The sequence below is a fragment of the Oncorhynchus kisutch genome, unplaced genomic scaffold, assembly GCF_002021735.2.
Source record: "Oncorhynchus kisutch isolate 150728-3 unplaced genomic scaffold, Okis_V2 Okis06b-Okis10b_hom, whole genome shotgun sequence".
Classification (NCBI taxonomy): Eukaryota; Metazoa; Chordata; class Actinopteri; order Salmoniformes; family Salmonidae; genus Oncorhynchus; species Oncorhynchus kisutch.
The window spans coordinates 11,048,246-11,074,689 of record NW_022261983.1 but is presented as its reverse complement, the minus strand read 5'-3'; the positions used below and the strand labels follow the sequence as shown (position 1 = coordinate 11,074,689).

The window sequence follows — 26,444 nt, the reverse complement described above, 5'->3', positions numbered from 1 at the left end:
CCACACAGAGTTATATAGGGGTCCACCTAGTGGTATCTCACAGAGTTCTACAGGGGTCCACCTAGTGGTATCTACACAGAGTTCTATAGGGGTCCACCTAGTGGTATCCACACAGAGTTCTATAGGGGTCCACCTAGTGGGATCCACACAGAGTTATATAGGGGTCCACCTAGTGGTGTCCCCACACAGAGGTATATAGGGGTCCACCTAGTGGTATCCACACAGAGTTCTACAGGGTCCACCTAGTGGTGTCCCCACACAGAGTTATATAGGGGTCCACCTAGTGGTATCCACACAGAGTTCTACAGGGGTCCACCTAGTGGTAATCTACACAGAGTTAAATAGGGGTCCACCTAGTGGTATCTACACAGAGTTATATAGGGGTCCACCTAGTGGTATCCACACAGAGTTCTATAGGGGTCCCCTAGTGGTATCCACACAGAGTTATATAGGGGTCCACCTAGTGGTATCCACACAGAGTTCTACAGGGGTCCACCTAGTGGTGTCCCCACACAGAGTTATATAGGGGTCCACCTAGTGGTGTCCCCACACAGAGTTCTACAGGGGTCCACCTAGTGGTGTCCCCACAGAGTTATATAGGGGTCCACCTAGTGGTATCCACACAGAGTTATATAGGGGTCCACCTAGTGGTATCCACACAGAGTTATATAGGGGTCCACCTAGTGGTATCCACACAGAGTTCTACAGGGGTCCACCTAGTGGTATCCCCACAGAGTTATATAGGGGTCCACCTAGTGGTATCTACACAGAGTTCTACAGGGGTCCACCTAGTGGTATCCACACAGAGTTCTACAGAGGTCCACCTAGTGGTATCCACACAGAGTTATATAGGGGTCCACCTAGTGGTATCCACACAGAGTTATATAGGGGTCCACCTAGTGGTATCCACACAGAGTTATATAGGGGTCCACCTAGTGGTATCCACACAGAGTTCTATAGGGGTCCACCTAGTGGTATCCCCACAGAGTTCCCCTGTCCAGAGTTCTATAGGGGTCCACCTAGTGGTATCCACACAGAGTTCTACAGGGGTCCACCTAGTGGTATCCCCACAGAGTTCTACAGGGGTCCACCTAGTGGTATCCCCACAGAGTTCCCCTGTCCAGAGTTTTATAGGGGTCCACCTAGTGCCAGGTGCCAAGTGCACCGGTTTGAGGTGTAGTAGGTGCCAGGTGCACTAGTTTGAGTGTGTGAAGAACTGCAGCGCTGCTGGGTTTTTCACACTGAACAGTTTCCTGTGTGTATCAGGAATGGTCCCCCACCCAAAGGACATCCAGCCAACTTGACACAACTATAGGAAGCATTGGAGTCAACATGAGTCGGCATCCCTGTGGAACGCTTTCAGGGACTGGTGCACTTCACAAAATAGATGGCATCATGAGGAAAGAAAATGATGTGGATATATTGAAGCCACATCTCAAGACATCAGTCAGGAAGTTAAAGCTTAGTCGCAAATGGGTCTTCCAAATGGACAATGATCCCAAGCATACTTCCAAAGTTGTGGCAAAACGGCTTAAGGACAACAAAGTCAAGGTATCTGGAGTGGCCATCACAAAGCCCTGACCTCAATCCTATAGAAAATTTGTGGGCGGAACTGAAAAAGCGTGTGCGAGCAAGGAGGCCTACAAACCTGACTCAGTTACACCAGCTTTGTCAAGAGGAATGGGCCAAAATTCACCCAACTTATTGTGGGAAGCTTGTGAAAGGCTACCCGAAACACGTGACCCAAGTTGAACAATTTAAAGTCAATACACTCAATTAGTATTTGGTAGCATGTAAACTTCTGACCCACTGGGAATGTGATGAAAGAAATAAAAGCTGAAATAAATCACTCTACTATTATTCAGACATTTCACATTCTCTTAAAATAAAGTGGTGATCCTAACTGACCTAAAACAAGGCATTTTCTCGAGGATTATATGTCATGAATTGTGAAAAACTGAGTTTAAATGTATTTGGCTAAGGTGTATGAAAACTTCCGACTTCAACTGTAGGTTTAGGCTAATACATGATACTTATAACGGGGCTGTACAAATGACCTGGACTAACCTATACCCCTGCACATTGACTTGGTACCGGTACCCCCTGTGTACAGCCTCGTTATTGTTATTCTATTGTGTTACTTTTCATCATTTTTTCGCCATTTCGTTCCGTTTGCTTCTGTTAAATAAATGTTTCAACAGAATCGGCGGAATAAATACACCCCTGATCACGTGTAAACACAGTTTACTTTCACAGCAGCCATGTTGTATTCATTCTCGCATCTATGTGCTCCCCTCCTCTCACCTTTTCCCTTTGCTTGTGGACTTCAATGTACAAATCATCAGCTGTATGTGACCAGGCAAAAAAAACTTTCCAAGCCAAACCATATCATAACCACTACACACAGCCTACATCGTTGTCACAATATTAGCTAAAGTAACATCAGTCAACATAGCTAATAGAACTAACGAGAAAGTAAACCTGCTACAATCATGAAGTAATGTTACATTTGACAGTCAGTAAGCGGTTACAGCGGAAGCCCCGGTGGCAAAAAATTTGTCAAACCAAAAGCTTACCTTAGAAGAGTTCCAGTGTTGTGTTGGATAGTCATAGCCAGCTAGCTAACATATCATCCCTCTGTTTTAGCAGGGTGTCAAACCAAAGCTTACCTTAGAAGAGTTCCAGTGTTGTGTTGGATAGTCATAGCCAGCTAGCTAACATATCATCCCTCTGTTTTAGCAGGGTGTCAAACCAAAAGCTTACCTTAGAAGAGTTCCAGTGTTGTGTTGGATAGTCATAGCCAGCTAGCTAACATATCATCCCTCTGTTTTAGCAGGGTGTCAAACCAAAGCTTACCTTAGAAGAGTTCCAGTGTTGTGTTGGATAGTCATAGCCAGCTAGCTAACATATCATCCCTCTGTTTTAGCAGGGTGTCAAACCAAAAGCTTACCTTAGAAGAGTTCCAGTGTTGTGTTGGATAGTCATAGCCAGCTAGCTAACATATCATCCCTCTGTTTTAGCAGGGTGTCAAACCAAAAGCTTACCTTAGAAGAGTTCCAGTGTTGTGTTGGATAGTCATAGCCAGCTAGCTAACATATCTTCCCTCTGTTTTAGCAGGGTGTTTGAGTAGGCTAAACAACTGTATCTAGCTGCATTTTCTAGCTAAGCAAGTGAAACTGAAAGTGAATCTCTAGCTTCTCCTTCTCCTAGGAGAAACCTAGTGGTTAGAGCGTTGGACTAGTAACCGGAAGGTTGCAAGTTCAAACCCCCGAGCTGACAAGGTACAAATCTGTCGTTCTGCCCTTGAACAGGCAGTTAACCCACTGTTCCTAGGCCGTCATTGAAAATAAGAATTTGTTCTTAACTGACTTGCCTAGTTAAATAAATAAAAACATTTTTTGGAAGAAATTCAATTTGTTCAAAACTGTTCAACTATTGTCTTTCTCTTTGAGTCAACTACTCACCACATTTTATGCACTGCAGTACTAGCTAGCTGTAGCTTATGCTTTCAGTACTAGATTCATCATGTTATACACTGCAGTGCTAGCTAGCTGTAGCTTATGCTTTCAGTGCTAGATTCATCATGTTATGCACTGCAGTGCTAGCTAGCTGTAGCTTATGCTTTCAGTACTAGATTCATCATGTTATACACTGCAGTGCTAGCTAGCTGTAGCTTATGCTTTCAGTGCTAGATTCATCATGTTATGCACTGCAGTGCTAGTTAGCTGTAGCTTATGCTTTCAGTACTAGATTCATCATGTTATGCACTGCAGTGCTAGCTAGCTGTAGCTTATGCTTTCAGCACTAGATCAATTCTCTGATCCTTTGATTGGGTGGACAACATGTTCATGCTACAAGAGCTCTGATAGGTTGTAGGATGTCCTCTGGAAGTTGTCATAATTACTGTGTAAGTCTACGGAAGGGGGTGAGAACCATGAGCCTCCTAGGTTTTGTATTGAAGTCAATATACCCAGAGGACGGAAGGTCTTCCGGCTATACCATGGTCTTACCCGTTGAGGCTACTGTAGACCTTCATTGCAAAACAGGGTGTTTTCATAATTCTTTGGGGGGGTGAAGTGAATATATTTTATATAGTTTTTAATTTAAAAACGATAACTTTAAATATTTTCACTGAGGAGGATGGTCCTCCCCTTCCTCCTCTGAGGAGCCTCCACTGATTTAAATGGCATACTGTTATGAAACATAAAACATTGAGAACTGAACTTCTTTCATCTGGTTGATTAACCTTTATTAGTCAAATCTGTGACCTGTACATTTCATTCAGTGGAATTTATGTTTATACAGAAGCAGGATTGTTTAGTCAACCATTTTACAGACAGGAATATTTACCAACATAAAAAGCAATAACAGCGCGATCAATGATGTCTAAATGAGACGTTTTAACCACAGTGGTGATACATTCTATTCATTGGTATTTTACAATGTCTATCAACTTCAGTGGTGCATAATCATGAATATTTAGATATAATAATCATCTGTTAACTCATGACTAGAGAGTTCATATCAATATTTGTTCCAGTGTGTCTTACTGAACATAACCAGGATTAGAGTCAAACATCAAGTGTTTGGCACAGGGACCACCTGACACAGGGACATTGAAGAGGAGTCATCCCAAAGCTGAAACCCTGGATAAAGGGGCTCAGTGAATGTGGTGTGGAATGTGTACAGGTGGGTCAGTGAGTCAGAGGAGACTCTGTAGAAGGACAGAGTGCCGGCTGGCCAGTCCAGATACACCCCTAGTCTGTGGGAGCTGGAGGACGGGACGTCTATGTCAGTGTAATTATCATTGTGCCAGGCAGTGTAACGGTTGTTAAAGCAGCTCAGACTCCAGGACTTGTCATTCTGTCCAATCACACAGTCCTCATCCCCCCCTTCTCTCCTGCTGATTCCTCTATATGTCACTCCTACATCAGCCCCTATCCCACTCCTCTCTACCTCCCAGTAACAGAGCCCAGTCAGACCCTCTCTACACAGCACCTGTTCACAGTCCACAAATCTCTCTGGGTGATCAGGATACGGCTGAGCCTCTTCGCTACGTGTCACCTTTCTGTTGTCCTCAGACAGAGAGAGCTTTATGTTTACTGTGTTTGGGTCCAGTGTGAGATCACAGGCATCTGATGGGGAAGACCAGGGATATCACAAATCATCTTCATATCACATCAGAATGTTAATGGTTCTAGGTATTAAAGGACCACATCAGAATGTTAATGGTTCTAGGTATTAAAGGACCACATCATAATGTTAATGGTTCTAGGTAATAAAGGACCACATCAGAATGTTAATGGTTCTAGGTAATAAAGGACCACATCAGAATGTTAATGGTTCTAGGTAATAAAGGACCACATCAGAATGTTAATGGTTCTAGGTATTAAAGGACCACATCAGAATGTTAATGGTTCTAGGTATTAAAGGACCACATCAGAATGTTAATGGTTCTAGGTATTAAAGGACCACATCAGAATGTTAATGGTTCTAGGTAATACAGGACCACATCGGAATGTTAATGGTTCTAGGTAATAAAGGACCACATCAGAATGTTAATGGTTCTAGGTAATAAAGGACCACATCAGAATGTTAATGGTTCTAGGTATTAAAGGACCACATCAGAATGTTAATGGTTCTAGGTATTAAAGGACCACATCAGAATGTTAATGGTTCTAGGTATTAAAGGACCAAACAAAGAGTATTTAAGACTTGCTGAATGATGATACGTTATACTGTATGGTCATATAAAACACAGACACACAGCAACATATAACCACAGAGGGAAGTCCTATTAGGGTAACCACACATGCATACATTACTTACCAATCAAGCTCTGAAAAATGATTTCATTATTTTCTAACCCCTTACTTGAAATAAGACTGATTAATAACAAGCTAATTATTCATAGCAGTCAACACTCACATTTTCTAGGCCAAGGTTTGATTGTGTACACTCCACCAGGTTCCACACTGTGAGGGGAGCAGGAGAACAGGCAGTCAATCTCTCTGCCTCACACACACAGACGGTCAGCATATCACATTGTTCATGTGGTGGTAAGTAAAGTATGTCTGGCTCACAGTGCATGTCAATTATCATACCTAACCTGATAACTATCAATAGTCATAACAAACCAGATAACTATCAATAGTCATAACTAACCTGATAACTATCAATAGTCATAACTAACCTGATAATTATCAATAGTCATAACTAACCTGATAACTATCAATAGTCATAACTAACCTGATAACTATCAATTATCATAACCTGATAACTATCAATAGTCATAACTAACCTGATAACTATCAATAGTCATAACTAACCTGATAACTATCAATAGTCATAACTAACCTGATAACTATCAATAGTCATAACTAACCTGATAACTATCAATAGTCATAACTAACCAGATAACTATCAAGTCATAACTAACCTGATAACTATCAATTATCATAACCTGATAACTATTAATTATCATAACTAACCTGATAACTATCAATCATTATAACTAACCTGATAACTATCAATTATCATAACCTGATAACTATTAATTATCATAACTAACCTGATAACTATCAATAGTCATAACTAACCTGATAACTATTAATTATCATAACCTGATAACTATCAATTATCATAACCAACCCAAACTCAGAAAAATGTCTTACAGTATTGTGGTGAAGCTGTGATTATAGCTGACAAGGAATGATTTCCTCAAATCATGAAGTAATGGATCTATGCCTGTGCCTCCTTGCCACCTCTTCCTGGGTCTCTGAGAAACTGTTATAAGGCAGAGAGTTCTGGCAGGTGATTGAGGGGAGCTGGTGCTTTGATGAGCGTTGGGTTCCGTAACCTACAAGTCTCTGCTGGGTAGAGCTGCCGGGGATTAAGGCAGGAAGTGAGGGGGAATTTGGGGGACCAGATCAAATAGTTGGGTTTCAAGGGGTGCTCATCCTCTCCCCTACACCTTGGGAATAGAGCAGGCTGCTTGCTGTAGCATGTTCTTTTGTATCCGACTTAAATAATTTCCCTGTGAGCAGTGAATTCACATGTTTGCGGAGTATCACTTTTGTGCAACGTGTCACCTTCTAGTGCGTAATGATGCTCATAGCCTATCATTATACCACAGAGCCTATCATTATACCACAGAGCCTATCATTATACCACAGAGCCTATCATTATACCACAGAGCCTATCATTATACCACAGAGCCTATCATTATACCACATAGCCTATCATTATACCACAGAGCTTGTTTATCCACATAGCCTATCATTATACCACAGAGCTTCTTTATCCACATAGTCTATCATTATACCAGAGCTTATCATTATACCAAAGAGCTTGTTTATCCACATAGCCTGTCATTATACCACAGATTTTGTTTATTCCTGACACATACTGATGCTCAGGTTGAATCACATAGTCTACTGATGCTCAGGTTGAATCATAGACTACATACATTTTGTAGGCCACCTCACATCTTATCCACGGGATCCTATGAACTTGGAAGTAATAAAGTATTTCAATGTGTTTTTTCTCAGGTTGTGGTTTGTGTGTTGGTGTGTTCAGACCTCTGACGCCGGCCCATACTGGTTAATACAAAGGTGGGGATAGAGCTTTGCTACTCTGATCTACCAGTACCTGTCCCTCCACTCAGGTGGTCTACTCTGATCTACCAGTACCTGTCCCTCCACTCAGGTGGTCTACTCTGATCTACCAGTACCTGTCCCTCCACTCAGGTGGTCTACTCTGATCTACCAGTACCTGTCCCTCCACTCAGGTGGTCTACTCTGATCTACCAGTACCTGTCCCTCCACTCAGGTGGTCTACTCTGATCTACCAGTACCTGTCCCTCCACTCAGGTGGTCTACTCTGATCTACCAGTACCTGTCCCTCCACTCAGGTGGTCTACTCTGATCTACCAGTACCTGTCCCTCCACTCAGGTGGTCTACTCTGATCTACCAGTACCTGTCCCTCCACTCAGGTGGTCTACTCTGATCTACCAGTACCTGTCCTTCCACTCAGGTGGTCTACTCTGATCTACCAGACACTTGTCCCTCCACTCAGGTGGTCTCAAGCTCTATTACAGTATGTCAATGATCAACACATATTGACACAAACCCTCTACATACTTGAGTTTCTCCAGTCTGCAGTGTGGATCCTCCAGTCCAGCAGAGAGCAGTCTGACTCCTGAGTCTCCTGAGCGATTGTTACTCAGGTCCAGCTCTCTCAGGTGTGAGGGGTTTGACCTCAGAGCTGAGACCAGAGATGCACAGCCTTCCTCTTCGACTCCACAGAGCGACAAGCTGCAGAGAGTTAAACATGATTTCAAAATCACACTGCTGGTCTTTGAACATAAAAAGATGCAGCTAAAAACAATAAAAGTCTCTTAGGAAAGTAGTCAGGCCCCTTGAAGTTTACCAGAAGTCTCTTAGGAAAGTAGTCAGGCCCCTTGAAGTTTACCAGAAGTCTCTTAGGAAAGTAGTCAGGCCCCTTGAAGTATACCAGAAGTCTCTTAGGAAAGTAGTCAGGCCCCTTGAAGTTTACCAGAAGTCTCTTAGGAAAGTAGTCAGGCCCCTTGAAGTTTACCAGAAGTCTCTTAGGAAAGTAGTCAGGCCCCTTGAAGTTTACCAGAAGTCTCTTAGGAAAGTAGTCAGGCCCCTTGAAGTTTACCAGAAGTCTCTTAGGAAAGTAGTCAGGCCCCTTGAAGTTTACCAGAAGTCTCTTAGGAAAGTAGTCAGGCCCCTTGAAGTTTACCAGAAGTCTCTTAGGAAAGTAGTCAGGCCCCTTGAAGTTTACCAGAAGTCTCTTAGGAAAGTAGTCAGGCCCCTTGAAGTTTACCAGAAGACTCTTAGGAAAGTAGTCAGGCCCCTTGAAGTTTACCAGAAGTCTCTTAGGAAAGTAGTCAGGCCCCTTGAAGTTTACCAGAAGACTCTTAGGAAAGTAGTCAGGCCCCTTGAAGTTTACCAGAAGTCTCTTAGGAAAGTAGTCAGGCCCCTTGAAGTTTACCAGAAGTCTCTTAGGAAAGTAGTCAGGCCCCTTGAAGTTTACCAGAAGTCTCTTAGGAAAGTAGTCAGGCCCCTTGAAGTATACCAGAAGTCTCTTAGGAAAGTAGTCAGGCCCCTTGAAGTTTACCAGAAGTCTCTTAGGAAAGTAGTCAGGCCCCTTGAAGTTTACCAGAAGTCTCTTAGGAAAGTAGTCAGGCCCCTTGAAGTATACCAGAAGTCTCTTAGGAAAGTAGTCAGGCCCCTTGAAGTTTACCAGAAGTCTCTTAGGAAAGTAGTCAGGCCCCTTGAAGTATACCAGAAGTCTCTTAGGAAAGTAGTCAGGCCCCTTGAAGTTTACCAGAAGTCTCTTAGGAAAGTAGTCAGGCCCCTTGAAGTTTACCAGAAGTCTCTTAGGAAAGTAGTCAGGCCCCTTGAAGTATACCAGAAGTCTCTTAGGAAAGTAGTCAGGCCCCTTGAAGTTTACCAGAAGTCTCTTAGGAAAGTAGTCAGGCCCCTTGAAGTTTACCAGAAGTCTCTTAGGAAAGTAGTCAGGCCCCTTGAAGTTTACCAGAAGTCTCTTAGGAAAGTAGTCAGGCCCCTTGAAGTTTACCAGAAGTCTCTTAGGAAAGTAGTCAGGCCCCTTGAAGTTTACCAGAAGTCTCTTAGGAAAGTAGTCAGGCCCCTTGAAGTTTACCAGAAGTCTCTTAGGAAAGTAGTCAGGCCCCTTGAAGTTTACCAGAAGTCTCTTAGGAAAGTAGTCAGGCCCCTTGAAGTTTACCAGAAGTCTCTTAGGAAAGTAGTCAGGCCCCTTGAAGTTTACCAGAAGTCTCTTAGGAAAGTAGTCAGGCCCCTTGAAGTATACCAGAAGTCTCTTAGGAAAGTAGTCAGGCCCCTTGAAGTTTACCAGAAGTCTCTTAGGAAAGTAGTCAGGCCCCTTGAAGTTTACCAGAAGTCTCTTAGGAAAGTAGTCAGGCCCCTTGAAGTTTACCAGAAGTCTCTTAGGAAAGTAGTCAGGCCCCTTGAAGTTTACCAGAAGTCTCTTAGGAAAGTAGTCAGGCCCCTTGAAGTTTACCAGAAGTCTCTTAGGAAAGTAGTCAGGCCCCTTGAAGTTTACCAGAAGTCTCTTAGGAAAGTAGTCAGGCCCCTTGAAGTTTACCAGAAGTCTCTTAGGAAAGTAGTCAGGCCCCTTGAAGTTTACCAGAAGTCTCTTAGGAAAGTAGTCAGGCCCCTTGAAGTTTACCAAAAGTCTCTTAGGAAAGTAGTCAGGCCCCTTGAAGTTTACCAGAAGTCTCTTAGGAAAGTAGTCAGGCCACTTGAAGTTTACCAAAAGTCTCTTAGGAAAGTAGTCAGGCCCCTTGAAGTTTACCAAAAGTCTCTTAGGAAAGTAGTCAGGCCCCTTGAAGTTTACTAAAAGTCTTTTAGGAAAGTAGTCAGGCCCCTTGAAGTTTGCCAAAAGGCACCTAAAGGACTCAGACCATGAGAAACAAAATGAAAGCAAGATTGAACTCTTTGGCCTGAATGCCAAGCACGTTTGGAAGAAACCTGGCACCATTTCTAAGGTGAAGCATGGTGGTGGCAGCATCATGCTGTGAGGCTCTTTTTCAGCGGCAGGGACTGGGAGACCGGTCAGGCTTGAGGGACCGATTAACAGAGGAAAATACAGAGAGATCCTTGATGAAAACCTGCTCCAGAGCGCTCAGGACCTCAGACTGGGGCGGTGGTTCATCTTCCAACAGAACAGCGACCCTAAGCACACAGCCAAGACAATGCAGGAGTGGCTTTGGGACAAGTCTCAATGTCCTTGAGTGGCCCAGCCAGAGCCCGGACTTGAACCCGATCAAACATCTCTGGAGACCTTAAAATAGTTGTGCAGCAATGCTCCCCATCCAACCTGAGAAGAATGGGAGAAACTCCCCAAATACAGGTGCGCCAAGCTTGTAGCGTCATACCCAAGAAGACTCGAGGCTGTAATCGCTGCCAAAGGTGCTTCAACAAAGTACTGAGTAATGGGTCTGAATACTCATGTAAATGTAAAATTCTCAGTTCTTTTTTTTTTATACATTTGCAAAAAAATATATATATATATTGTTTTTGCTATGTCATTATGGGGTATTGTGATGTCATCATGGGGTATTGTGATGTCATTATGGGGTATTGTGATGTCATTATGGGGTATTGTGATGTCATTATGGGGTATTGTGATGTCATTATGGGGTATTGTGATGTCATTATGGGGTATTGTGATGTCATTATGGGGTATTGTGTGTAGATTGATGAGGGGAAAAAACTATTTAATCCATTGGAGATTAAGGCTGTAGCGTAACAAAATGTGGAAAAGGTTAAGGGGTCTGAATACTTTCCAAATACACTGTAGATACAGTAAAGTGTACATCTGTATGTGTGTATAATATATATATATATATACACACACTGTCAGTCAAAGGTCAGATGTACATTGAATTGTGTATTTTCGTCCTTAAACACACGTGGATCTGGTGAACAGCTACCACCTGTTTACCAAGTACAGGAACACTGACCTCAGAGTCTCCAGTTTACAGTGGGGATTCCCCAGTCCAGCAGAGAGCAGCTTCACTCCTGAATCCTTCAGGTCATTGTTACTCAGATCCAGCTCTCTCAGATGTGAGGAGTTTGGGCTGAGAACTGAGGCCAACACTTCACAAGATGCTTCTGTGAGTTTACAGCCAGCGAGTCTATGAACACAGAGTAAGCATTTCAATGTAAAACCATTATATGTGGATCTAATTAAAGGTTATCACTTGTTGATCAACTAGAGGAAAACTGACCTCAGTCTTCCCAGTTTACAGTGGGGATTCCCCAGTCCAGCAGAGAGCAGCTTCACTCCTGAATCTTTCAGGTCATTGTTACTCAGATCCATCTCTCTCAGGTGTGAGGGGTTTGAACTGAGAGCTGAGACCAACACTTCACAGGATGTGTCTGTGAGGTTACAGTCAGTGAGTCTGTCAACACAGAGTAAACACCATTACAGACAGGTTGTATTATAACGGTACGTTTAGCTTTAATTTCTTACACATTTACCAGTGCACGTCTAATGTTTACAACGTGAAGACATGGCTAGATGTTGCAACTGTATTTGATCCGTTTTTATTATCATTTGTTCAAGAGTTTTCAGCTGATAGACAATCTAGTCCACCAACAAAACTGCTTTTCTTACAAAGATCATCCCCAGAACTAGGGTTGAATATTTTCCCTGTATTTTACAAATGTTCCATACCGAAAATCCACATTTTCTCCCAGGTAACCCAGTCTTTCCCGCCAAAACTGGAAGTGTCATTATAAAGCATATAAACCATATTTCCCCGTTGGCTTGTTAAATATGTGTATTTTACACTCTAGCAGTACGTTCAGACAAATATCATCAAAGACAAAAACGTTCTGAGCATTTCATCCTCAAAGCTTCCTGACAGTAAAAACAACCCTATGGGTTAATAGCCGGGTCTGGAGGAGCACCAACAGCCACCAGTCTAATGAATCCATTTAACTACAAAAGCCTCATTGGACCCCCCCCCCCCCCCCCCCCCCCCCCCCCCTCCCCCCCCTCCGTGTCAATGTCATTTGGTTGTGTTTACGAAGGAGTTAGGTAACATTAGAAAACCAAATGTAAATATTTGAACATTTTCATTAGCTTATGTTAACAAAAATAAAAAGCTAAAATATCACAGAATTGTATGTGTAAAAGTGTAAAATCTATTTCATTCATGGGGTACCTTTGTTACAACTATGAAAACAAAAGCAGATGTGCAGATACCTTTTTATAAACGACAAAACAAATAATAATAGACAAAGACAAAGGCATGTGGTGGATGAAGAAAATATCAGCAGCCTAAACGAATCATTACGGTTCAATGTCACGTACTAATCATTACGGTTCAATGTCACGTACTAATCATTACGGTTCAATGTCACGTACTAATCATTACGGTTCAATGTCACGTACTAATCATTACGGTTCAATGTCACGTACTAAACGAATCATTACGGTTCAATGTCACGTACTAATCATTACGGTTCAATGTCACGTACTAAACTAATCATTACGGTTCAATGTCACGTACTAATCATTACGGTTCAATGTCACGTACTAATCATTACGGTTCAATGTCACGTACTAATCATTACGGTTCAATGTCACATACTAAACTAATCATTACGGTTCAATGTCACGTACTAAACGAATCATTACGGTTCAATGTCACGTACTAAACTAATCATTACGGTTCAATGTCACGTACTAAACTAATCATTACGGTTCAATGTCACGTACTAAACTAATCATTACGGTTCAATGTCACGTACTAAACTAATCATTACGGTTCAATGTCACGTACTAAACTAATCATTACGGTTCAATGTCACGTACTAAACTAATCATTACGGTTCAATGTCACGTACTAAACGAATCATTACGGTTCAATGTCACGTAGTAAACTAATCATTACGGTTCAATGTCACGTAGTAAACTAATCATTACGGTTCAATGTCACGTACTAAACTAATCATTACGGTTCAATGTCACGTACTAAACTAATCATTTCGGTTCAATGTGACGTACTAAACGAATCATTACGGTTCAATGTCACGTAGTAAACGAATCATTACGGTTCAATGTCACGTACTAAACTAATCATTAGTGTTCAATGTCACGTACTAAACTAATCATTACGGTTCAATGTCACGTACTAAACTAATCATTACGGTTCAATGTCACGTACTAAACTAATCATTACGGTTCAATGTCACGTACTAAACGAATCATTACGGTTCAATGTCACGTACTAAACTAATCATTACGGTTCAATGTCACGTACTAAACGAATCATTACGGTTCAATGTCACGTACTAAACTAATCATTAGTGTTCAATGTCACGTACTAAAATAATCAGTAGTGTTCAATGTCACGTACTAAACTAATCATTAGTGTTCAATGTCACGTAGTAAACTAATCATTAGTGTTCAATGTCACGTAGTAAACTAATCATTAGTGTTCAATGTCACGTAGTAAACTAATCATTAGTGTTCAATGTCACATACTAATCATTAGTGTTCAATGTCACGTACTAAACTAATCAGTAGTGTTCAATGTCACGTACTAAACTAATCATTAGTGTTCAATGTCACGTACTAAACTAATCATTAGTGTTCAATGTCACGTACTAATCATTAGTGTTCAATGTCACGTACTAAACTAATCAGTAGTGTTCAATGTCACGTACTAAACTAATCATTAGTGTTCAATGTCACGTAGTAAACTAATCATTAGTGTTCAATGTCACGTAGTAAACTAATCATTAGTGTTCAATGTCACGTAGTAAACTAATCATTAGTGTTCAATGTCACGTAGTAAACTAATCATTAGTGTTCAATGTCACGTAGTAAACTAATCATTAGTGTTCAATGTCACGTACTAAACTAATCATTAGTGTTCAATGTCACGTACTAAACTAATCATTAGTGTTCAATGTCACGTACTAAACTAATCATTAGTGTTCAATGTCACGTACTAAACTAATCATTAGTGTTCAATGTCACGTACTAAACTAATCAGTAGTGTTCAATGTCACGTAGTAAACTAATCATTACTGTTCAATGTCACATGCACAAGTACAGTGAAATTCATTTCCTGCAAGTCCTAAACCCAACAATCAATCAATAAACACACAAGAAATACAAATAGAAGAGAAGAAATGAAAAGAACACTAGAGAAGAAGAAGCGATGTACAGAGTCACTTCCATATTTATGAGCAGGGAGACTGGAATGATAGATGTAGATATACACTACCGTTCAAAAGTTTGGGGTCACTTAGAAATGTCCTTGTTTTTGAAAGAAAAGCACATTTCTTGTCCATTAAAATAATATTGAATTGATCAGAAATATAGTGTAGACATTGTTAGTGTAAATGACAATTGTAGCTGGAAACGTCGGATTTCTTATGAAATATCTGTCATGCCCTGGCCATAGAGAGGCTTTCATTCTCTGTTTTGGTTAGGCCAGGGTGTGACTAGGGTGGGCATTCTAGGTTATTTTTTCTATATTTTTGTATTTCTTTGTTTTGGCCGGGTTTGATTCTCAATCAGGGACAGCTGTCTATCGTTGTCTCTGATTGGGAACCATACTTAGGTAGCTTTTTCCCCACAGGGTGTTTGTGGGTAGTTATTTTCTGTTTAGTGTTTTCTGCACCTTACAGGACTGTTTCGGTTTTCGTTCATTCTCTTTGTTATTTGTTATTTCAGTGTTCAGTTAATAAAAATCATGAAAACTTACCACGCTGCGCTTTGGTCCACACCTTCTTCCACAAACGATCGTTACAATATCGACATCGATTATCATTTTAAAAGGCTAATTGATCATTAGGAAACCATTATGCAATGTTAGTGTAGCCGATGTGAAATGGCTAGCTAGTTAGCGGTGGTGCGCGCTAAAGTCTATACTGTTACATTAGCACAGCTGAAAACTGTTGTGCTTATTAAAGAAGCAATACAACTGGCCTTCTTTAGACTAGTTGAGTATCTGGAGCATCAGCATTCGTGGGTTCGATTACAGACTCAAAATGGAAACTAAGGTTTTCTGAAACTTGTCAGTCTATTCTTGTTCTGAGAAATGAATGCTATTCCATGCGAGAAATTGCCAAGAAGCTGAAGATTTCGTACAACGCTGTGTACTACTCCCTTCACAGAACAGTGTGAACTGGCTCTAACCAGAATAGAAAGAAAAGTGGGAGGCCCCGCTGCACAACTGAGCAAGAGGACAAGTACATTAGTGTGTCTAGTTTGAGAAACAGATGTATCACAAGTCCTCAAGAGGCAGCTTCATTAAATAGTACCCACAAAACACCAGTCTCAACGTCCACAGTGAAGAGGCGACTCCAGGATGCTTGCCAAAAAATGTTCTTTTCTTTCAAAAACAAGTACGTTTCTAAGTGACCCCAAACGTTTGAACGGTAGTAATATACAGTGCCTTGCGAAAGTATTCGGCCCCCTTGAACTTTGCGACCTTTTGCCACATTTCAGGCTTCAAACATAAAGATATAAAACTGTATTTTTTTTGTGAAGAATCAACAACAAGTGGGACACAATCATGAAGTGGAACGACATTTATTGGATATTTCAAACTTTTTTAACAAATCAAAAACTTAAAAATTGGCCGTGCAAAATTATTCAGCCCCCTTAAGTTAATACTTTGTAGCGCCACCTTTTGCTGCGATTACAGCTGTAAGTCGCTTGGGGTATGTCTCTATCAGTTTCGTACTAAACTAATCATTACGGTTCAATGTCACGTACTAAACTAATCATTTCGGTTCAATGTGACGTACTAAACGAATCATTACGGTTCAATGTCACGTAGTAAACGAATCATTACGGTTCAATGTCACGTACTAAACTAATCATTAGTGTTCAATGTCACGTACTAAACTAATCATTACGGTTCAATGTCACGTACTAAACTAATCATTACGGTTCAATGTCACGTACTAAACTAATCATTACGGTTCAATGTCACGTACTAAACGAATCATTACGGTTCAATGTCACGTACTAAACTAATCATTACGGTTCAATGTCACGTACTAAACGAATCATTACGGTTCAATGTCACGTACTAAACTAATCATTAGTGTTCAATGTCACGTACTAAAATAATCAGTAGTGTTCAATGTCACGTACTAAACTAATCATTAGTGTTCAATGTCACGTAGTAAACTAATCATTAGTGTTCAATGTCACGTAGTAAACTAATCATTAGTGTTCAATGTCACGTAGTAAACTAATCATTAGTGTTCAATGTCACATACTAATCATTAGTGTTCAATGTCACGTACTAAACTAATCAGTAGTGTTCAATGTCACGTACTAAACTAATCATTAGTGTTCAATGTCACGTACTAAACTAATCATTAGTGTTCAATGTCACGTACTAATCATTAGTGTTCAATGTCACGTACTAAACTAATCAGTAGTGTTCAATGTCACGTACTAAACTAATCATTAGTGTTCAATGTCACGTAGTAAACTAATCATTAGTGTTCAATGTCACGTAGTAAACTAATCATTAGTGTTCAATGTCACGTAGTAAACTAATCATTAGTGTTCAATGTCACGTAGTAAACTAATCATTAGTGTTCAATGTCACGTAGTAAACTAATCATTAGTGTTCAATGTCACGTAGTAAACTAATCATTAGTGTTCAATGTCACGTACTAAACTAATCATTAGTGTTCAATGTCACGTACTAAACTAATCATTAGTGTTCAATGTCACGTACTAAACTAATCATTAGTGTTCAATGTCACGTACTAAACTAATCAGTAGTGTTCAATGTCACGTAGTAAACTAATCATTACTGTTCAATGTCACATGCACAAGTACAGTGAAATTCATTTCCTGCAAGTCCTAAACCCAACAATCAATCAATAAACACACAAGAAATACAAATAGAAGAGAAGAAATGAAAAGAACACTAGAGAAGAAGAAGCGATGTACAGAGTCACTTCCATATTTATGAGCAGGGAGACTGGAATGATAGATGTAGATATACACTACCGTTCAAAAGTTTGGGGTCACTTAGAAATGTCCTTGTTTTTGAAAGAAAAGCACATTTCTTGTCCATTAAAATAATATTGAATTGATCAGAAATATAGTGTAGACATTGTTAGTGTAAATGACAATTGTAGCTGGAAACGTCGGATTTCTTATGAAATATCTGTCATGCCCTGGCCATAGAGAGGCTTTCATTCTCTGTTTTGGTTAGGCCAGGGTGTGACTAGGGTGGGCATTCTAGGTTATTTTTTCTATATTTTTGTATTTCTTTGTTTTGGCCGGGTTTGATTCTCAATCAGGGACAGCTGTCTATCGTTGTCTCTGATTGGGAACCATACTTAGGTAGCTTTTTCCCCACAGGGTGTTTGTGGGTAGTTATTTTCTGTTTAGTGTTTTCTGCACCTTACAGGACTGTTTCGGTTTTCGTTCATTCTCTTTGTTATTTGTTATTTCAGTGTTCAGTTAATAAAAATCATGAAAACTTACCACGCTGCGCTTTGGTCCACACCTTCTTCCACAAACGATCGTTACAATATCGACATCGATTATCATTTTAAAAGGCTAATTGATCATTAGGAAACCATTATGCAATGTTAGTGTAGCCGATGTGAAATGGCTAGCTAGTTAGCGGTGGTGCGCGCTAAAGTCTATACTGTTACATTAGCACAGCTGAAAACTGTTGTGCTTATTAAAGAAGCAATACAACTGGCCTTCTTTAGACTAGTTGAGTATCTGGAGCATCAGCATTCGTGGGTTCGATTACAGACTCAAAATGGAAACTAAGGTTTTCTGAAACTTGTCAGTCTATTCTTGTTCTGAGAAATGAATGCTATTCCATGCGAGAAATTGCCAAGAAGCTGAAGATTTCGTACAACGCTGTGTACTACTCCCTTCACAGAACAGTGTGAACTGGCTCTAACCAGAATAGAAAGAAAAGTGGGAGGCCCCGCTGCACAACTGAGCAAGAGGACAAGTACATTAGTGTGTCTAGTTTGAGAAACAGATGTATCACAAGTCCTCAAGAGGCAGCTTCATTAAATAGTACCCACAAAACACCAGTCTCAACGTCCACAGTGAAGAGGCGACTCCAGGATGCTTGCCAAAAAATGTTCTTTTCTTTCAAAAACAAGTACGTTTCTAAGTGACCCCAAACGTTTGAACGGTAGTAATATACAGTGCCTTGCGAAAGTATTCGGCCCCCTTGAACTTTGCGACCTTTTGCCACATTTCAGGCTTCAAACATAAAGATATAAAACTGTATTTTTTTGTGAAGAATCAACAACAAGTGGGACACAATCATGAAGTGGAACGACATTTATTGGATATTTCAAACTTTTTTAACAAATCAAAAACTTAAAAATTGGCCGTGCAAAATTATTCAGCCCCCTTAAGTTAATACTTTGTAGCGCCACCTTTTGCTGCGATTACAGCTGTAAGTCGCTTGGGGTATGTCTCTATCAGTTTTGCACATCGAGAGACTGAAATTTTTTCCCATTCCTCCTTGTAAGTCTTCACAAGGTTTTCAGAACAGGCAGTGATGCAGACAGTCAAGATGCTCTCAATGGTGCAGCTGTTTAACGTTTTGAGGATTTGAAGGCCCGCAGTGTATTAGGTGAAAAGCTTCAAGTTACTCAGAGTACATATCACTGACAATCTGAACTGGTCCACCCACATAGACGATGTGGTGAAGAACACAAAACAGTGCCTCTTCAACCTCACTTGACTAAAATACAGTACATTTATATTAAATGGGTAAAACAGTATGTAAACATAACTAAAGTGACGAGTGTTCCATTATTAAAGTGACGAGTGTTCCATTACTAAAGTGACGAGTGTTCCATTACTAAAGTGACGAGTGTTCCATTACTAAAGTGACGAGTGTTCCATTACTAAAGTGACGAGTGTTCCATTACTAAAGTGACGAGTGTTCCATTACTAAAGTGACGAGTGTTCCATTACTAAAGTGACGAGTGTTCCATTATTAAAGTGACGAGTGTTCCATTATTAAAGTGACGAGTGTTCCATTATTAAAGTGACGAGTGTTCCATTATTAAAGTGACGAGTGTTCCATTACTAAAGTGACGAGTGTTCCATTATTAAAGTGACGAGTGTTCCATTATTAAAGTGACGAGTGTTCCATTATTAAAGTGACGAGTGTTCCATTATTAAAGTGACGAGTGTTCCATTATTAAAGTGACGAGTGTTCCATATCTATGTACATATAGCAGCACCCTCCAAGGTGCATGGATGAGTAACTGGTAGTTAAGTAACTGGTAGCTAAGTAGTTCATTATGAAACATACACCTCCACCTTTCTTCTTCTTCCCGGAGAGTTCTTTATTTCTATCTGCACAATATAATGAGAACCCAGCAGGCTGAATGGACGGGGACAGTATATCTGGAGAGAGCCATGATTCTGTGAACAGTTCCTGAACCCAGCAGGCTGTATGGACGGGGACAGTATATCTGGAGAGAGCCATGATTCTGTGAACAGTTCCTGAACCCAGCAGGCTGAATGGACGGGGACAGTATATCTGGAGAGAGCCATGATTCTGTGAACAGTTCCTGAACCCAGCAGGCTGAATGGACGGGGACAGTATATCTGGAGAGAGCCATGATTCTGTGAACAGTTCCTGAACCCAGCAGGCTGAATGGACGGGGACAGTATATCTGGAGAGAGCCATGATTCTGTGAACAGTTCCTGAACCCAGCAGGCTGAATGGACGGGGACAGTATATCTGGAGAGAGCCATGATTCTGTGAACAGTTCCTGAACCCAGCAGGCTGAATGGACGGGGACAGTATATCTGGAGAGAGCCATGATTCTGTGAACAGTTCCTGAACCCAGCAGGCTGAATGGACGGGGACAGTATATCTGGAGAGAGCCATGATTCTGTGAACAGTTCCTGAACCCAGCAGGCTGAATGGACGGGGACAGTATATCTGGAGAGAGCCATGATTCTGTGAACAGTTCCTGAACCCAGCAGGCTGAATGGACGGGGACAGTATATCTGGAGAGAGCCATGATTCTGTGAACAGTTCCTGAACCCAGCAGGCTGAATGGACGGGGACAGTATATCTGGAGAGAGCCATGATTCTGTGAACAGTTCCTGAACCCAGCAGGCTGAATGGACGGGGACAGTATATCTGGAGAGAGCCATGATTCTGTGAAACAGAGTATGTTACAGTCCCTGATGCATCTCTGGAAGGAGATTCTCACCCTGATCTCATCTTCTTTATTGTCCAGGGACTGAACATTAGCGATTAATATACTCGGAAGCCGTGGATGTAGTGCACACCTCCTGAGTCGGACTAAAAGTCCACTCCGAATACCTCTTCTCCGTCGGCGGCGTCTTGGAGCAGCCTCTGGGATAAGTTCAATAGCCTTGGAGGGTACGAACAAAGGATCCATTTCAAGAAAGTTGTATTCCTGGTTGAAATGTTGGTTGGTGAGTAACCACCTCTATGATATCCAAAAGTTATTTCCGTCTGTATGTGATAATGCAAAAGAATGTTCTGGGCTAATAATACACAACAAAGTTGCCTAGGAGCCAGGAACAAGGTAACCATCTTTGAGTCCAGGGAGTACAGGAGCGGGGCTAAGACCTGTGGGGCCCCGTGTTTAGGGTCAGCGTGGTTGAGGTGATGTAACCTACCATCACTACCTGGGTTGACCAGTCAGGAAGTCCAGGATCCAGTTGCAGAGGGAGGTGTGCGGTCCCAGGGTTCTTAGCTTGGTGACAGCTTGTGGCTTGGAGTATAGACGCCAAGCGTGCTTGTGAATCGTGAAACTCAACACAAAACCAATAGTGGCATAATGAATATGTCAATATGACAGCGGTCAAAAATAGTATATTATTGTCAGTTATTGGACACATTATTTGTGGCCTCGCTCGTGCTTACAGAATTGTGTGCATCTTTAAGCAACAGTTGGATCTCATTTAGATGTTTTCCCTTGTCCTAACAGTCACCACAAATCTCTGTCACTTTCACTTGATTGCAACACTTCAAACAAGTAGCTTCCAGCAGGGAACTCTGAACTCGTGAATTTCAGAATTCCGACTTTGGTGCGTTCAAGACAACTGATAACTCCGGGGACAAAAAACAACTCGCTCCAACAGGGAAAAATCTATTTGAACGGTCTTTCAACTCAGAATTCCATGTCGGAAACTCCGGCTTCTTTCTAGAGCTCTGACTTTCCGACCTGAAGAACACCGACGTCATGATTTGACATTGTTTTTTTTGAGTTCCCAGTTGTCTTGAAAGCACCAACACATGAGTAATTACAGAGCCTTTCTGCAGCACTCCACAACTGGGCCCAGTCTCCAACGTCCCTTCACTGATTTGGATTTAAAGCTGATAACAGGAGCAGTCAAGGCCGGGGTAAAACATTTATCCATGGACACAATTCATTAGAGCTACACAACTTCAGGGTAGATGTAAAAAAAGAAGAAGGATGAAATACTATGAGCAGAGATCTGGCACCTTCAATGGCACCAAACCATAAACTAAACAGGTATCCCAGCAACCTCTGCTGATTAAACCCAGAGCCACAGCAACTGCTATCAAAATAGAAGTCCCTAAATTAAGGTCCATTATTATATTAGAAACACATGGATTTTACTGAACAGGTATCACTTACTGATCAAGTAAAGGAACACTGACCTCAGAGTCTCCAGTTTACATTGTGGATTTCCCAGTCCAGCAGAGAGCAGTTTCACTCCTGAATCCGTCAGGCCATAACATTCATTCAGATCCAGCTCTACCAGATGTGAGGAGTTTGAGCTGAGAACTGAAGCCAACACTTCACATAACGTGTCTGAGAAGTGACAGTCAGTGAGTCTGTCAACACAGAGTAAATACCATGACAGATAAGTTATTATAATGTTACGCTTAGCTTTCCCTGCTAACCCTGTTAGCCCTGCACAACTAATATGTAGTCCTTGTATAAATGCCTCAATTATACTTTTTCTGATCAGTTGGTGTTATAAGTTGTTGAAGAAGTTTTCAGCTGATAGAAAGTTTAGTCAGCTAATTAAAATAATGTTGTTCCTACATACGGTGAAGTTTAAACTGAGAAAATGTCACAATAGTACCTACAAATCCAGTCAGCCAATGAAAATGCTGCTGTAACTACAATTTATTCTGGTATGCGATATTTACATGAATACTTACAGAGCTTTCCTGCAGCGCCTCACAGCTGGGAGCAGTCTCCTACGACCCTCCTCTGACGTCTTGTATACCTTCAGGTCAAACACATCCAGAACCACCTCTGATATCTGCAGCATGTAGGCCAGTGCTGAACAGTGAGCAAGTGTGAGGATTTTGGATGTGTTCTCTGACCTCCAGTATGCTTGGATTTCCTCCTGGACTGACTGGTCTTTCATCTCTATCAGACAGTGGAAGAGATTAATCCACCTCTCAGGGGACATGTTCTTCTGCATCACCTTAAGGGATCGGATCGTTCTCTCGACGCTCTCTGGACTGCTTTCTGTCTGTGTCACCAGACCTCGTAGGAGTTTCTGATTGGCTGCCAGTGACATGCCATGAAGGAAGCAGACAAAAAGGTCCAGGTGTCCATTCTTACTTTCCAAGGCTTTATCCACGGTACTCTTCAGCAGCTCATCCAAGGTTAGCTCTTCAGACGCACCTCTAGACTTTCTCTTGAGGAAGGGCTTCAGTGCATCCATTTTCTTGTTTGTGTAACAATGGTATATGTAGACAGCTGAGAGAAACTCCTGAATGCTCAGATGATCAAAGCAGTACACCACTCTCTGAAAGAACACAGACTCTTCTTTAAAGATTTGTGTGCACAATCCTGAGTACACTGAGGCTTCTTTGACATCAATGCCACACTCTTTCAGGTCTTCTTCATAGAACATCAGATTACCCTTCTCCAGATGTTCAAACGCCAGCTTCCCCAGCTTCAGAAGAATGTCCTTATCTGACTCCATGATCTCCTCTTGATCCATCTCATCTCTTCCATGATACTTCTGGTTCTTCAGGCTGGTCTGAATGAGCAGGAAGTGTATGGACATCTCAGTCAGAGTCGTGGGCATCTCTCTGCTCTTGTCTGTACTCAACATGTGTTCAAGGACTGTTGCAGAAATCCAACAGAAGACTGGAATGTGGCACATGATGTGGAGGCTCCTTGATGTTTTTATGTGTGAGATGATTCTGCTGGCCAGGTCCTCATCACTGAATCTCTTCCTGAAGTACTCCTCCTTCTGTGGGTCATTGAACCCTCGTACCTCTGTTACCTGGTCAACATACTCAGGGGGGATCTGATTGGTTGCTGCTCGTCGGGAGGTTATCCAAAGGAGAGCAGAGGGAAGCAGATTCCCCTTGATGAGGTTTGTCAGCAGAACATCGACAGACGATGTCTGTGTGACATCAGACACCTTTTCATTGTGCTGGAAATCCAATGGAAATCTGCTCTGATCCAAACCATCCAAGATGAACATAGATTTACAGGCAGTGAGTTTCTTTGCATTGCCTATGTCTAGTTCTGTGTGGAAATAATTTAGAAGTCCAAGCAGACTGTACTGCTGATCTTTAATCAAGTTCAGCTCCCGAAAAGGAAGCAGAAATATGACATCCACATCTTGGTTTGCCTTCCCTTCAGCCCAGTCTAGGATGAACTTCTGCACAGAGACTGTTTTTCCGATGCCAGCGATACCCTTCGTCAGCACAGTTCTGATGCTTCTCTCTTGGCCAGGTAATGGTTTAAAAATGTCATTGCAGTGGATTGCTGTGTCAAGTGAGGTTGGTGTCCTGGATGCTGTCTCTAGCTGCCACACCTCATGTTCATTGTTAAACCCTTCACGCTTTCCCTCTGTGATGTAGAGCTCTGTGTAAATCCTGTTCAGGGGACTTTGAATCCCTGCTTTTTCAATGCCTACCACACATTCATACCTCCTTTTCAGACTGTCTTTGTGGTTTACTATGGCTCTCTGCAGGTTGTCGTCCACTTCAAAGGAAAAGTAAAAATGATGTGTATCAGAAACATTCGTTGACAGGATGAGAAGTGGGCCTTCCACAACTACAGTAATTTATATTATCTCATATTATTGTAGTTAACTACTGTAAATCATATTGAGGTATTGGCCTGTGCAAGTTGTCTTACTATTTTTAGAGCCTCTGGCATCATTGGGTTCACTCAGGTGCCGTAGTACAGGACGTGTTCTGGATTTCTTTCTACACTGAGGACAGTCATCGTCTCCTGAAGGAGCAGGTTTCTCCCAGTATCTGGTGATGCACTGTCTGCAGAACCTGTATCCACAGGAGATAGAGACTGGATCCCTCTGCACCTGCTGACACACTGCACACCTGGACTGATCCTCTGGCAGAGAGCTGAAAGAACATTATTAAAACATAAAGACATTGTGATCCTTCACGGCTATCTCTCAAATATTGTAGATATTAATACTGATCCTCTAACAGAGTAGACCATCCACTACAGAGATAAAGGAGAGAGATACGTGTAGATGTTAATACTGATCCTCTGGCAGAGTAGACCATCCACCAATGTTCCCTCTAATTTTTTGGGACACTAAGCAAATTCCTGGTCTTGGGAGCGGAAACTTGAACGAGAAAATTCTGTGCAACTTCCGGCGCACATTTACAGTGAACACGGATGCTGTACCCTTACAGTTGTAGACAGTGGCCAATAAGCTACTGTGGCTATTTGAGCATAATGTAGGCCTCTTAGAATGGCCTTAGAATGGCCTACCAACCACACCAATGCAACAAATCCCATAACATTTTTACATAGAAATAGCTTTAGCCTATATGTGGTGTTCAATGCAGGCCTACATGAGACTTAGAGTTTTTACATTATGCAGGGATTGCCATTAATCCTTAAGAGTCTATTGACGTCAATATAAGTCAAAAATCCCCATCAAAATCTGTCAGTTTAAGATAGAGAGATCCCCTTAATTCACCACATTTGCCTGATGGCCTTCTGCTTCTGCGGTGGAAGGTGGCCGAGCTACAGCGATGGTTGTCCAATCTGGGTAAAAAGAAAGAATAGTGCCCCCAGGGGGGGCCCCAGGACCGAGTTTGGGAAACCCTGCTATAGCCTACCACCATTGTGTGTTCGCTCTTCTTTCAAACTACCACTGAGTTATATTTTAACCCCATTTTCTCCCATTGATAGTTACGACTCCTCAATGGGCTTGTAGAGGCGAAGGTTAAACGTTGAGACCCGCCTAATTACCTAAACAAGCTGTACTGTCAATTTAGGAGTCTACAATCTCACTATGTTCAACGTGCAGATCGATGTGCCCCACAGAGTGGCTTCAAACTTTAGCAACGGCAGAAATACAGTCAAATTAAATTCAAATGCCTCTATTCCATTTTAGGTGAAGTCTATACAAATATACATCTGGACATAAAACATTAAGCATGTCGTTATACTGTACATGCATATAAAATATTGTTGAAGGAAAAGATTCAGGACAAACTTAAAATGAATGATCAAGGAAAGCTGTATGTGAATAGTTATAAAATGTCCTAAGTCACTTACATTTTCTTCAATATGGGGAAAATACAATATTTCCCAGACTGCAATAGTTTAATCCTCAAGTTGATCCTGAAGCCGTACAATATTTCCCAGACTGCATTAGTTTAATCCTCAAGTTGATCCTGAAGCTGTACAATATTTCCCAGACTGCATTAGTTTAATCCTCAAGTTGATCCTGAAGCCGTACAATATTTCCCAGACTGCATTAGTTTAATCCTCAAGTTGATCCTGAAGCCATACAATATTTCCCAGACTGCATTAGTTTAATCTTCAAGTTGATCCTGAAGCCATACAATATTTCCCAGACTGCATTAGTTTAATCCTCAAGTTGATCCTGAAGCCATACAATA

The 26,444-nt window shown here is 41.5% G+C and overlaps 1 protein-coding gene across 1 annotated transcript; it reads right to left on the bottom strand.

Annotated features, from left to right (window-relative positions):
* Nucleotides 1-4,224: 4,224 nt before the first annotated feature.
* On the bottom strand, nucleotides 4,225-26,209 carry LOC109876776 (NACHT, LRR and PYD domains-containing protein 12-like). The gene is made up of 9 exons (XM_031814089.1): nucleotides 26,098-26,209; nucleotides 24,697-24,923; nucleotides 22,746-24,540; nucleotides 22,236-22,412; nucleotides 11,802-11,975; nucleotides 11,535-11,708; nucleotides 8,143-8,316; nucleotides 5,929-5,975; nucleotides 4,225-5,135 (listed from the first exon to the last, which is right to left on the bottom strand). Coding segments are annotated over exons 2-9 (3,099 nt in total). The 5' UTR covers nucleotides 24,698-24,923; nucleotides 26,098-26,209; the 3' UTR covers nucleotides 4,225-4,578.
* Between the last annotated feature and the right edge of the window lie 235 nt (nucleotides 26,210-26,444).

What these genes read in the sequence shown, in the direction of transcription:
- LOC109876776 (XM_031814089.1), bottom strand. An exon ending in TGCAGACTGGAGAAACTCAA is followed by an intron (nt 5,976 to 8,142) that starts GTATGTAGAGGG and finishes CTCCCCTCACAG; the next exon opens with TGTGGAACCTGGTGGAGTGT. An exon ending in CAAACCTTGGCCTAGAAAAT is followed by an intron (nt 5,136 to 5,928) that starts GTGAGTGTTGAC and finishes CTTCCCCATCAG; the next exon opens with ATGCCTGTGATCTCACACTG.